Below are 12,068 nucleotides of genomic sequence, written 5' to 3'. Positions count from 1 at the left end.
CTTTAAAGTCAATCTCATTGAAGAGGACAGGTGGAGATACTTAGTTTGGAACTTAAGGAGGGGTTTTGTTTTCTTTTATCCAGTGTTGATGGATGCCGCGATGATACTTTTATTCCGTTTCCTGCTGTTTCCGTGCGCATTTCCTGAGGCACGTCCGACGGGCTTTCAGGTTTCCATGAATCAGAAGCACCCGCGGAGCCGGACAGCCGCACTCGCTGCTGACCCAGCTCCGCACTGCGCCCGCCACGGGCGGGCCGGGCCGCGACGCGGCGGCGCTCGGGCATGCGCAGCGCCGGGGCCGGAGCGTGACGGTGCGGAAGCGGCGCGCGCCTCCGCGCCTGCGCGGGGTGGGCGCGTGACCCGGAAGCGCTCCGGCGGTGCCTGCGGCTGCGGCGGGGCCCTGCACGCGGACAGCTCCCCCCGGCCGCGCGCCGCTCTCGCGCCGCTCCCGCGCCGCTCCCGCCATGTCCCGCGGCTCCAGCGCCGGGTTCGACCGGCACATCACCATCTTCTCGCCCGAGGGCCGCCTCTACCAAGTCGGTGCGTGTCCGGGCCCGCGGGGCCGCCGCCGAATTGCCCCGTCACGGGCCCGGCCTGCCCGCGCCCCGGCCCGCGCCCCCGCCGCTCCCCGCCGAGCGGGGCTGTGGCCAGCTCGGGAAAGCTCCGCCGAGCCCGGCAGCCTGTGTGGAGGGGGGAGACGCGGCGCCTCCCGTGGCTCGGGAGTCTCGGTTCCCACCTGGCCTGGTCCCGCGGTGTGTGGGAGAAGCCTGGTGGGAGCGTGGAGCAGCGGCGGTCCCGGTCGTGCCGGCGTGGGGCCCGGGGAAGGGGTCCTCGCATGAGATAAGGAAAACTTAGAGCCGTGGTGGGCTCCCTCAAGTGTCCCCCGCCACGGGGAGCGACCTCCTCTGAGTCCTCGGTGTTTGATTTCAGATGCTTGGAGACCAAACTTGCAGCTATCCAGAGGCGTTTATTCCCCCTTACGTGTTTCTTTCAGTGAATCTTGCCAGGCCTCGGAGCGCTGTGTTTTGGGATCTGGGAACTATGATAGCGGTTTGAAATGGGATTTGAACTGCCTCAAACCCTGCATGCCAGAGTGACAAAGTCAGTTCTTGGATGTAACTCATGCGCTTTCTTGTTAGACCTGAATGCCGTGTCTTCTGTGCACTGTGGCCTGTGAGATAGCAGCAAGCATCCTTTGTTTTCAGGTTCCTTGGAAAAATCTGAAGCCAAGCTTCAGCTCCTTCTGTAGGCCTCTGTTATTCCTGTTTTTGCAGTGCACCAGGTTGTACGGAAGCACATCCTGGTGCTCCTTGTGTAGAATGCTTGATGACAGCACAGTTCAGCTCACAGTCTGGCAGGACAGTAGTTTGAGAGTGTTTCTGGAGGATCCTCACAACAGGGACAGATGAACTGTTTTGCAGCATCATCCAGATGCTGTCTTCCCCAGCTGCAGTGGCTTCACTGCACATCCACTGCATGCTATGTCCTTACATCTGTTTGTTCTCCAGGAAAGGAGAGATCTTTTTTGCTGGGACCGGATTGCATGAATTGCCCGTGGCAGCCATATAGTTTTTCTGTGACTGCCCTTGAGTTTTTCTCAGGAAGAAGCCTGTGTGGATTAGGCCTCGTGGACAGGTGGCCCAGTCTTGAGCAGTCCTTTCTGCAAGGAAGAATTAGGAAAGTGCCTTTGTGTAGGTGTCTGTACACAGACAGAAAGTTACCTTTACTAGATACCTGCATATGGGTGCTGTCATATATCTGGAGCATGTATAATGCTTGCAAGCAGCTTGCATGGTGAGCCTTATACATAGGGGTGGTAGGGACAGCCCTTGCTCACACAGGGTGTCAGTGGTTCTGTCACAGAAGAGGCCAGGTCTCCAACCTTTCGCTGCCATTAAAACAGGCTGGTTGGTCTGCATCACTTTTCGCTGTCTCTGTCACTGTACTACTCGTTGGGAATGGTTTCTGCATTCTGTAGCAGAGAGGAAACCAAGCCTTGGTTTTCTACCTCTGGGATATATTTAGCCATTAGGTTAATGTATGAGAAGTGTGTAGTACCTCCATACCTCTTAATAGTGTCGTAGAAACAAGTGTCTGCATGTGTATTTGAGAGCTTCTGCACACAGTCTGAAGCTGTCTTAAAGCTATTTTAAGTACCTATGTGCTATAGGAAGAAAAATATGTAGATGTGCATAGTCAACTTCAAGCAAGAATGAGCTCACTTTGCCTGCAGCCAGGCTGGTAACTCGGACGTGGTGCCACATGGGTGTTGCTGTTTCCCAGCATCTAGCCTCAGGCAGAAATCTCATGTTTGCTTGCAGTCAAATGTCCAGGTCTAGGTGGTTTTGTTTTATCTTTGTCCCTGTGCTGGATTAAGATTAGCTGGGGGCTCTCAAGGATGAGCATGGACATGTGCTGCTTTAAGACTGCCTTAAAACTTGAGGCAATTCTGGAATTTCTGGAATTTGGCAGTATGGGAACAGAGATTTCCAGCATAGTGATATTGGACTGAAATGCCTATACTTTGTCTTAGGTCTGTCTTCTGCTTTCAAAGCTCAGAAAACTCATGTGCCTTTGAAGTGATCTCATATTAGAAAACTTAACAGTTATTTCACATTACTGTGGTTAAAATCCCTCAGAGCATCAGTGTTCTCCTGCTACCTGTTAGTTTCTATTTTCAAAGGTGATGTTTCTTCTAAGTGGAGTTTTGGGAGGTGAAGAAAATTACTGCAGTCAAATTTCTGACTGTTGTGATGTATTCAGGGAACTGCAAGGGGCTGCTGTTTTGAGAGAGATTGTCTGCAGTGCTACTGAAATACTTACAGAGCAGTAAACAGACTTAAAACAGCAGTAGCAACTTGGACTTGTTACATTGTAAGAGCCACTTCACCTTTTGGCATGTTTCTTTGAAAACGAGGTGATAATAGTACCTAATGGCCAGAAGGGACTGCAGTTTAGCAAGCCTGGTGGTTGATAGTTGTGAGCAAAAACTAGTTTGTGAGGGCACCTATTCCTGCTGCCACCTAAGTGTCACAGAACCACAGAATGGCTGAGATTAGGACGGACCTCTGGAGATTAGCAGGCCCCAAGCCCCTGCCCAAGGAGGGCCACCCAGAGCTGGATGCCCAGGACTGCATCCAGATGGGTTGTGAGTAGTACAGGCAACCTGTGCCAGTGCTCAGTCACCATCACAGTAAAAACATATTTTCAGGTGTTTAGGTGGACCCTCCTGTGTTGCAGTTTGTTCCAATCGCCTCTGAATCGGTCCTGTCACTGGGCATCACTGAAAAAAGGCTGACTCTGTCCATGTGCTTTACACCCTCCTTTCAGGTGTTTGTGCAGACAAATAGACAAGTGTTGCAAAGCCCGGGCTTGGGGCTTCAAGCATGACCAGTTTGTGGGCAGTGCTGGCTCATGCCTCACTGGGTTTTGTGCTTTGCTGTAGTCTGGCACTGATCATCCCAGGTTAGCAGAGTTTTACAGAGGGAAAGGGAGACCATCCTTTATGGCACGTTTGGGTAACCAGTAAATGCTCTGATGTCTGAGAGTAGTAAATACTGTGCCATAAATACAGAACAATGAGCCCTTCCTTAACACTGACTCAGCAGATTGAATATTAAGATGAAAGATTTGACTTTTTTTCATCTTCAGATTATTACTCTTCTGTTGTGCAATCCCTTCCATAGATCTGAGTGCAGCTTTGAAAACAGACAAGTTTCTTGCTCCCATTATTTTAAGATAGTTTTAGCAATTTGCTATGCTGTTTGTAGACATGTTCTAAATTCTGGGTTCACATGCATAGCTAACAAAAAAATTCACCTACTTTTAGCTGCTGTCTGAAACTTGCCACTCACTTAGGAAGTTCTGAATGTTTATCAAATATCGCCAGACAAACAGTTTTTAAAGTTGTTGTTCCTAAGGCTTTTGAAATCATTAATCAAGGGAAATTTTTTTCATGGATCATTTCATGATCATTACCTCAGTGTTTGCTTCTTAATCCATTGTATTTACATGAATAAAACACTGTTTAGTTGGCATCTGTGTAGCTTTCATTATAAAAAGCAAATAAAAGCATTGTAGTGTTTGAATGTCAAGTCAGAAAATATGCTAGTAAGGTTAAAACCTGTCTCCTTTGCCTCCTGTGTCATCATATCAGTTTCCATCTATATCAGTAGATTAGAAGAGAAGTTTATATCCTTTAAAATACTAAACCCCATGTCAAAAATTCTGTAAGAATTTATGCTTACTGTACATTAAGATTGGACAATTTTGATCAAGTTCAGAATAGCCTTTTTGTTCTAAAAGTTATTCTGTTATTGTTAAGCTTGAACTGAACAAAAAATCAAATTTTAAGAAACATTTGAAGGAAGCAGTGGCAGTGGTTTTGTGAAGAGAGTCAATGCACATTGTACTAAAGACCGTAAGGATACAAAGTATTGCACAAGTATTAAAGTATTAAAAAGGCCATAAGTTGGCGAGATTCATGTGTTGCGGGAAGGTGTGTCAGAGTTTATTATACTAGGGTCTCTGACACAAGTTTTTTACTAACATTTATATATTTTTCTAGAATATGCGTTTAAGGCCATAAACCAAGGTGGACTTACATCTGTAGCTGTTCGTGGGAAAGATTCTGCAGTAATTGTAACACAGAAGAAAGTACCTGTAAGTAGTCTGTTTTTGAGGGGAAGTCTGGAAGGAGAAGAAAAAAAAGGTGGGGGTGAGACTCAGCAATACTGATATTATACTTATTAGCACTGACATATATAGCTGTTTGAACTGAATATCTAATTATCATTCTGCTTTTTACGAGTTCTAGCTCCATGTAGTGCTCAACTGTACATTTTCTCACGAAGTACTGCAATATTGCTTTTCTCTGTAGTTGTTGAAGGGGTAAAGCTAAAATAGAAGTTGCTCCTGCTGAATTGAGCGTGCATTCATTGCTCTGGCTTGTAAGCGCTGAGCTGTCCATAACCAGTTCCCTGATTTCTTTAATTCCTGCTGAGAAAATGTTATACCAATAGCATGTAGAACAGGTTTTAATGAGTGTTTCAGCTCAGTGATGATGTACTGTTGATAAAGTGGGGAAATTCTTTTATGTTTGAAGGCCAGCATGCAATAAGAGAGCAAGCTTTTGTATGTGGGTTCTCAAAGTTTCTTCAGAGAGAAGAGGACTGTGCTGTTGATCATGTTCTTGATCTTATCCTTCTCCAGATACTGTGGTTTTAATCTTCCCCGTTCTCCAATGTCTTCCTTCTCATGCCTACAGCAGTAAAAAGTGGAAAGCCTGAAAGACAGTTTTTAGCTGCTATGGGTCCTTTTTGGCCTTTCTGTAAAAAACAGAGCATTCAGAGTTTGTCTTGGTGTTTTTTTTCTTTTTTTTTTTTCTTTTTTGTCTTTTTTCTTTTTACTTCAAGGACAGTGTTTGCTATTACATTATTTCTGTTTCCTCTTTAGGACAAGTTATTGGATTCCAGCACAGTGACTCATTTATTCAAGATTACTGAAAATATTGGCTGTGTGATGACAGGAATGACAGGTATTTAATTCACCATCTTTTTTAAGTATCTAAAATATGTCAGATTTTTTATGTAGTTTACCAGTGTTACATCATATAAAATAAATAAGTGCTCTAGGAGATTTGTTCCACTCAGTCTGGTTTTGGAGAACTTACCTACTTCTAATGGATATATTTAAAGACAATGTAAAGTTGGACCTGGAATTTATATTCTCAGGCAATGCTAGAAATAAACATGGTACATGTTCAGTGAAATTAATATTAGTTCTTTCTGTCTAGCTGACAGCAGATCCCAGGTGCAGAGAGCCCGCTATGAGGCTGCTAACTGGAAGTACAAGTATGGATATGACATCCCTGTGGATATGCTGTGTAAAAGGATTGCAGATATTTCTCAGGTCTATACACAGAATGCTGAAATGAGGCCCCTTGGTTGCTGTAAGTATAGTGTATGAAAATCATCTTTTCTGTTTCTTGTCTAAGTTTGCAAATTTGTATATAAGAAATTCTCACCCATTTTCAAAATGAATAACTGAGGGAGTAAGAGGGCTGAACAGGTGAATGAGAAAGCAGTGTTTTAAGTCTTGAATTGGAGCAATGATGTTACCATTGACTCAGCATTTGAGATGATGTAGCCTCTCTGACACTATTTCACATTAGTCTTTGGGGACTGATCTGTTCACACTGCAGTGATGTCTGTGAGCGGGAGATGATCTTTATAACCCTGTCTGTTTGTGGTGGTTTGACTCTGGATGGATGCCAAGTGTCTGCCAAAGCCTCTCCATCGCTCTCTTCCTCAGCTGGACATGGAAGAGAAAAAATACCATGAAAGGCTTGTGGGTCAAGATAAGGGCAGGGAGGGATCACTCACCAATTACCACCATGGGCGAAACAGACTTGCCTTGGGGAAATTAATTGCATTTATTAACAAGCAAATAAAAATAGAATACTGAGCAGTAAAACCAGATCTTCAAAACAACTTCCTGCTGCCTCCTTCACAGGTTTAACTTTTTTCCTGATTGTCTAGCTCTCCCACAGTAGCACAGGGAGATGGGGATGGGGTCTGTGGTCAGTTTGTAGCACATTGTTTCTGCTGCTACTTCCTCCTCAGAGGGAGGACTCCTCACACTCTTCCCCTGCTCCAATGTGTCTCCCACGGGAGACAGTCCTCCATGAATTTCTCCAAAGTGAGTCCTTCCCATAGGCTGCCAGTTGTGTTTTCAGACTGCTCCAGGAAGGAGTCCACCTTACGTGGGGTGCAGTCCTTCAGGAACAGGCTGCTCCAATGTGGGCTCCTTTCTCCACAGCACCACACAGGTTTCACATGGGGCCACAGCCTCCTTCAGGCATCCACGTGCTCCAGCATGGGCTCCTCCAGGGGCTGCAGGTGGATGTATCTCCACCATGGATGTCTATAGGCTTCAGGGGCAGAGCTGCCTCACCATGGTCTTCTCCACAGGCTGCAGGGGAATCTCAGCTCTGGCGGTTCCTTCCCTCCTTCATTTGCCTCAGTGTCTGCAGAGTTGTTCCTTTCACATGTTCTCACTCCTCTCTTCTTTGTCTGCAATCTCCTTTTTTATTTCTTAAATACATTATCCCGGAGGCACTACCACCATTGTGGATGTGCTTAGCCTCAGCCAGCAGCAGGTTGGCCTTGGAGCCAGCTGGCTTTGGCTCCTTTGGACATAGGGGAAGCTTCTGGCAGCTTCTCACAGAAGCCAGCCCTGTAGTCCTCTCACTACCAAGACCTTGCCATGCAAGCCCAATACATTGGGTAAACATCACTGTTAAAAGAGAGATGCAGAGTGCAATTATCCTTCTGCAGGTTTTGTGGCTTTTTTATCTAAGTAGTATGTATAGGACAGATCTGCATAATTTTTGATCCTAACTTAGCCATCATATATATAATGTAGAGAAAAAGTGCCTAAAAATATTTCCCTTGCAAATATTTCTGCATGTCTTGTTTTATAGCAAGCTTAAAAAAAAGTTGTGTGTTGAGTCATTTTTTGTAGATATTCCTGGTCATCTGTGTGTTCTGCGGTTGGTTCTGAGTTGTTTTTTCTCTTATGTTTGGCTGTAAGCAAATTATAACTGTGCTGTTAGGCTGTTCAGGAACTGAGGTAAAAGACTTAACAGGTTTCCTCAATTACTTTTTCATTAAACATTCTGTCTGGGTTTCTTTTTGGTTGGTTGGATTTTGGTGATTTTTTTTTTTCCTTTTAAGGAGAATAGTTTCAGAATTGATGAATCACTTCTTGTAATCATAGTAGGCCCTAAGACTTGTGACTAAAGAAGCAACATTCAGGGTTGCACCACAGTTTCCATGATGGGGCAATTTTCCTATGCTTGTGTGCTTGTAGTTTTCAGGAAGGATTGTTTTTTTCTTCCCTTGGCATTTCCCATGCCTTGATACTACTGGAAATTTCTTTTTTAAAATACATGAATAAAAATATATTTTTCTTAACTTCCCTTAGCCTTTTTTGAAAATATGAGGGGATTTTTTTTCTATTGTATTGCTGCTCAGAAGTTTATCAGCTCTAACTACTAGTTAAAAGTTACACAAGTGTAAATAATTGAAAACCATTACTTTGTTCTGTTTTGGGTTTTCATTGCAAGTATTGCTTTTGACTTATTTTTTTAATATACATATTGAGACAATGCAGCTGTAAATCAAGAAGTGAGGGTGAACATAGGTGCATCTCAGTGACGTGGTCAGTTTGTGTTACTTGAAAACTATCCAGCTTCCAAGCACTTAGTCAGATGGTCTTCGAAGACTCAGTTATGTCCTGATGTTTCCAGTTTTCATTTCAGATTTTTTTTAATTTAAAGAGGAAAAGGTATGCAATGCAGTGTTTTTCAGGATTACAAACAAGAAAGATAAATTTGGTCTTTTAATATTTCTATTAGTTTCAGCATGTTTGTGAAGTTGCTTTCTAGAAAAAGACATGGTAATAGAACTATTGTTTACACTTCTGTGTCATATAACACAATGTGATGTGAGCTGTGGCTGGGTAAACTTTGTATCAGGATTAAACTGTTGTATTTCCTGACTTTGTGGTTCTCTACACACTGAGCATGGCAAAAACATTTGTATGTTTAGTGAATAGCCTTCTTTGGGAATGACGGAAACACAGTGTCTGCTAAAAGGAGTTGCACACCTGGTAATGTGATGTTGGTAAGAAATGGCAAATTAGGGATAAAAAGGAAATCACAGCTCCAGGTATGGGACTGATTCCCAAAGATGAACTGCTGTGCCTGCATGTTTTTTCGCAGAGAGTGGTATCCATTCTGTTCTTCAGTTGAATTAAATTGCTAAAGTTGGGGAAATAAATAAATTAACAAATTTTCTCTTCAAGGTATGATTTTGATTGGTATTGATGAAGAACACGGCCCTCAGGTATACAAGTGTGATCCAGCAGGTTACTATTGTGGATTCAAGGCCACAGCTGCAGGAGTTAAACAGACAGAGTCAACCAGCTTTCTTGAAAAGAAAGTAAAGAAGAAATTTGACTGGACATATGAACAAACAGTAGAGGTAGGCCAGCAGAAGGAAATGAAAATTTGTTAAAAGTATTTTTAATGAATATGCTTCATGTAGGCTTGCAATGTAGAGAAATGCAGTTAGGCATTTCCTCTTTTCCTACAGTTCTGTATTGCTGCCAGAGCAAATATAGCTATTCCGACCAGAAAATCGCTTGAAAGTATTCTCCAAGTGTTTGAATAGTCATCTAATCTGCTTTTTTTGCTTTAGGTTAGCTGAAGCAGATTCTATAATTGTAGCACTCCCACTATAGCTAGTGTTTGGTTACTACAGTGCTTGATTTTGAGGATACCAGTATGACTTAACTTTTAGTAACATTTAAAACAATCTTCGTATTAGAAGGCATTTCAGACAGTATCTTTGCATGATAAAATGATTTGGTTTCGTTGTGTTTTTTCTGCTATGAAAACATGTCCCTTTGCTTTTTGTAGATTGGGCCTTTTAGGGAAATGGCTGGAGAGGGACTGTATTCTGTAGCAAGGGGAAACTATTTGGAACTTCTAAGCTGAGATTTTGAAGTGAAAGGAAATAACTTTAAACCAGAAGGAAGGGTAGTTGTTAATGCTATGTCTATTAAGAAAAAAAAGCCTTAGTGCTTTCTTTTTAATGATAGGGGGTTTTGTCATCTTTCAGACAGCAATAACATGCCTGTCTACTGTACTATCCATTGATTTCAAGCCTTCAGAAATAGAAGTTGGTGTAGTCACAGTGGAAAATCCTAAGTTCAGGTAAGTGGTCAGTGTTGATAAAATTTGGTGTGTTTCTCTGGTTATGTGCAATTAGTTTTACCTTCTTGTGTAACTGTAAATTGAGAAAAAGAGATAAATTTCAGAGGTTGAAATTTTGAAGGGTTTTTCACTTGTAACTCTTCAAAATGTGTAGGGGTGGAAAACATTGTCTAAAAAAAACCCCCACAGTTTTAAAATGTGTGACATGGGTAAAGGATTTAGTAGAGAAAAGTGTTCTCTTTCATTTCTTAAAAGGATATTGTTTCCTCTGGTGATTGAAATGTAGTTACATCTGGTGTAGAAGTGTTTTCATGCTTAGAAGCATAAAAATTGTTTGTAGTATTGGTATCTGGAGTCCACTCCCAAATCATAGTAATGCTAACTAATGCAGTAAAGTCTGGTTTATATTATGGAATATTTACAAGTCACTTAAATTCTTTAATCCTTTTCTAAATCGAATCTTTAAAGTATTCTTGCTCATCTTTTAATTGCTAGCATTTCTGAACATCTAAAATGTAGTCAGTAGATCATGGATTTGTATGGTTTGAAATACTGTATTTAAATTTGGTAAGATTAAAAGATCATGGATTTAAAAAATCACTAGTGATTTGAAAATGGCTGAACTATTTACTTTCTGAGTATGCTGCATTCCCATCTAGCATGAAAGCAAGGCACCTGCTATTTCTTCCCTCCTCCATTATTGCCTGCAGTGCACTGTGTGCACCAAAATTGCTTTGTCAGTGTATCAAGATACCTGGAAGGCTTCCTGCTGAGGGCAGGAAGGCTTCACATGGGATACAGTGTACTTGGCAGCCTTCTCACAACACAGTCTATAGCTGCAGAAGTATGAATTAAATGTGGGAGAAAAAGTTTGGGGGATTTTTTATAATGCAAAAGAACCCTCCAAGTTTGGCTTACCTAAAGTTTAGGTAAGTCTGGCTTGCTGCAGAGGGATTCAGTTATTTCTGCTTTAGTCTTTTATTGTTTGTTTTTTTTTTTTTTTTTTTAAAGAAAGAGAGGAACAGTTAAATGGGGGACAGAGTCCTCTGTTAGTGTAGTCTAACTACTTGGTAAGTGGGGATGGAAGAGAGGCTTCAAGCATTTGAGGTCCACAGGTTCAGTGGTGATGGCTGGTTTTGCATTTGGTGGTGTGTGCTGAGGACAACAGAACAGCTCAGTGTTTGTGAGAAAGCACACAGGAGCTGCATGACCCCTTTCCTCCTGCCACTCAAGGGTCAAGTGCTACCTTCTCACTAGGTCTCAACTTGCAAATGCATTACTCACAAAGAATTATTTGTTCATTTTCTATCATTTGTTACCTCCTTAATCTCTAGTGCCTTTGATTCTTCCTTTATTTTTCAAAAGAATTGGAATGTCAGCCTGTGGCCCTGGCAGCAGGGCTTTAAAGGGCAGAAAGATGCATTGCTCTAAAACTTATTTGTATAGATATTAGGTTGTAATATTGGAGCTTAAGGGAAAGAATCATTTAAGCTATTCAAGATTTCTTTTTGTTCTTTCAGGATCCTTACAGAAGCAGAGATTGATGTGCACCTTGTAGCTCTGGCAGAGAGAGACTAATTAGCGTTCCTGTTTCCATTGTCTGTGCTTCTGGCCAGGATGTTTGGTGAAAAGAAAACATTTAATAATGGTTTTAGATTATGGGTGGAAAACAGTGTTCGCTATATGATGTATTTTACTCTGTACAAATAAAACAGAGGTTTTTGAAATTCTTGGTGTCTTCTTTTAATGTTATTTTTTAAACTTCCAATTCTATGAAATTGTCATAAAAATGCTTGATGACTTTTAGTGTTTCTGCGATACTTGCTTGCCTTTTAATTGTATTTTTAAAGAAATTTTATACTCTGATCTGTATTTTTCATCTGAGCTATTTGGCTCCTCATGTAGAATTAATATCAGGTTTTGTGGTGTGTGTGTCTTGAGGTAATTCTTACATTCACATTCATTCTCTCCATGGCCTGATGTTGAAAGCCTTACAACATTACTGGTTTAATTGTGGGGAGGTTAGGAAGACCTTACTTGCTCAGGTTTATATGAGGATATAGTGCAAAAGCTGAAGGAAAAAGCTTGAGCTGTGAGTCCCAGTCCTTTGGACTAATTTATTGGGAGTGCATGTAGTGCATTTAAGAGATGTCTTCTATAATTAAACAGCTCTAACCTGACATTTATTTAGGGAAAATATTCTATATGTAGTGTACTTTGGGATTTTGGCTGTTAGTCACCTACCAGGTTTTGAGGCTTTGGGCAGTGCCAGAAACAATGTTTGGGC

General features: G+C 42.1%; 1 protein-coding gene across 1 annotated transcript; it reads left to right on the top strand.

The window, feature by feature from the left end:
* Positions 1–366: 366 nt before the first annotated feature.
* Positions 367–11,511, top strand: PSMA6 (proteasome 20S subunit alpha 6). Its single transcript, XM_032112499.1, has 7 exons — positions 367–540; positions 4,568–4,662; positions 5,455–5,536; positions 5,795–5,950; positions 8,869–9,047; positions 9,687–9,781; positions 11,302–11,511. The coding sequence occupies exons 1-7, from the start codon at positions 465–467 to the stop codon at positions 11,357–11,359; spliced, it is 741 nt and encodes a 246-aa protein (XP_031968390.1). The 5' UTR covers positions 367–464; the 3' UTR covers positions 11,360–11,511.
* Positions 11,512–12,068: the final 557 nt, after the last annotated feature.

The sequence above is a fragment of the Corvus moneduloides genome, chromosome 6 (genome assembly GCF_009650955.1).
Source record: "Corvus moneduloides isolate bCorMon1 chromosome 6, bCorMon1.pri, whole genome shotgun sequence".
Classification (NCBI taxonomy): Eukaryota; Metazoa; Chordata; class Aves; order Passeriformes; family Corvidae; genus Corvus; species Corvus moneduloides.
This window is presented reverse-complemented; position numbering and strand designations above follow the sequence as displayed.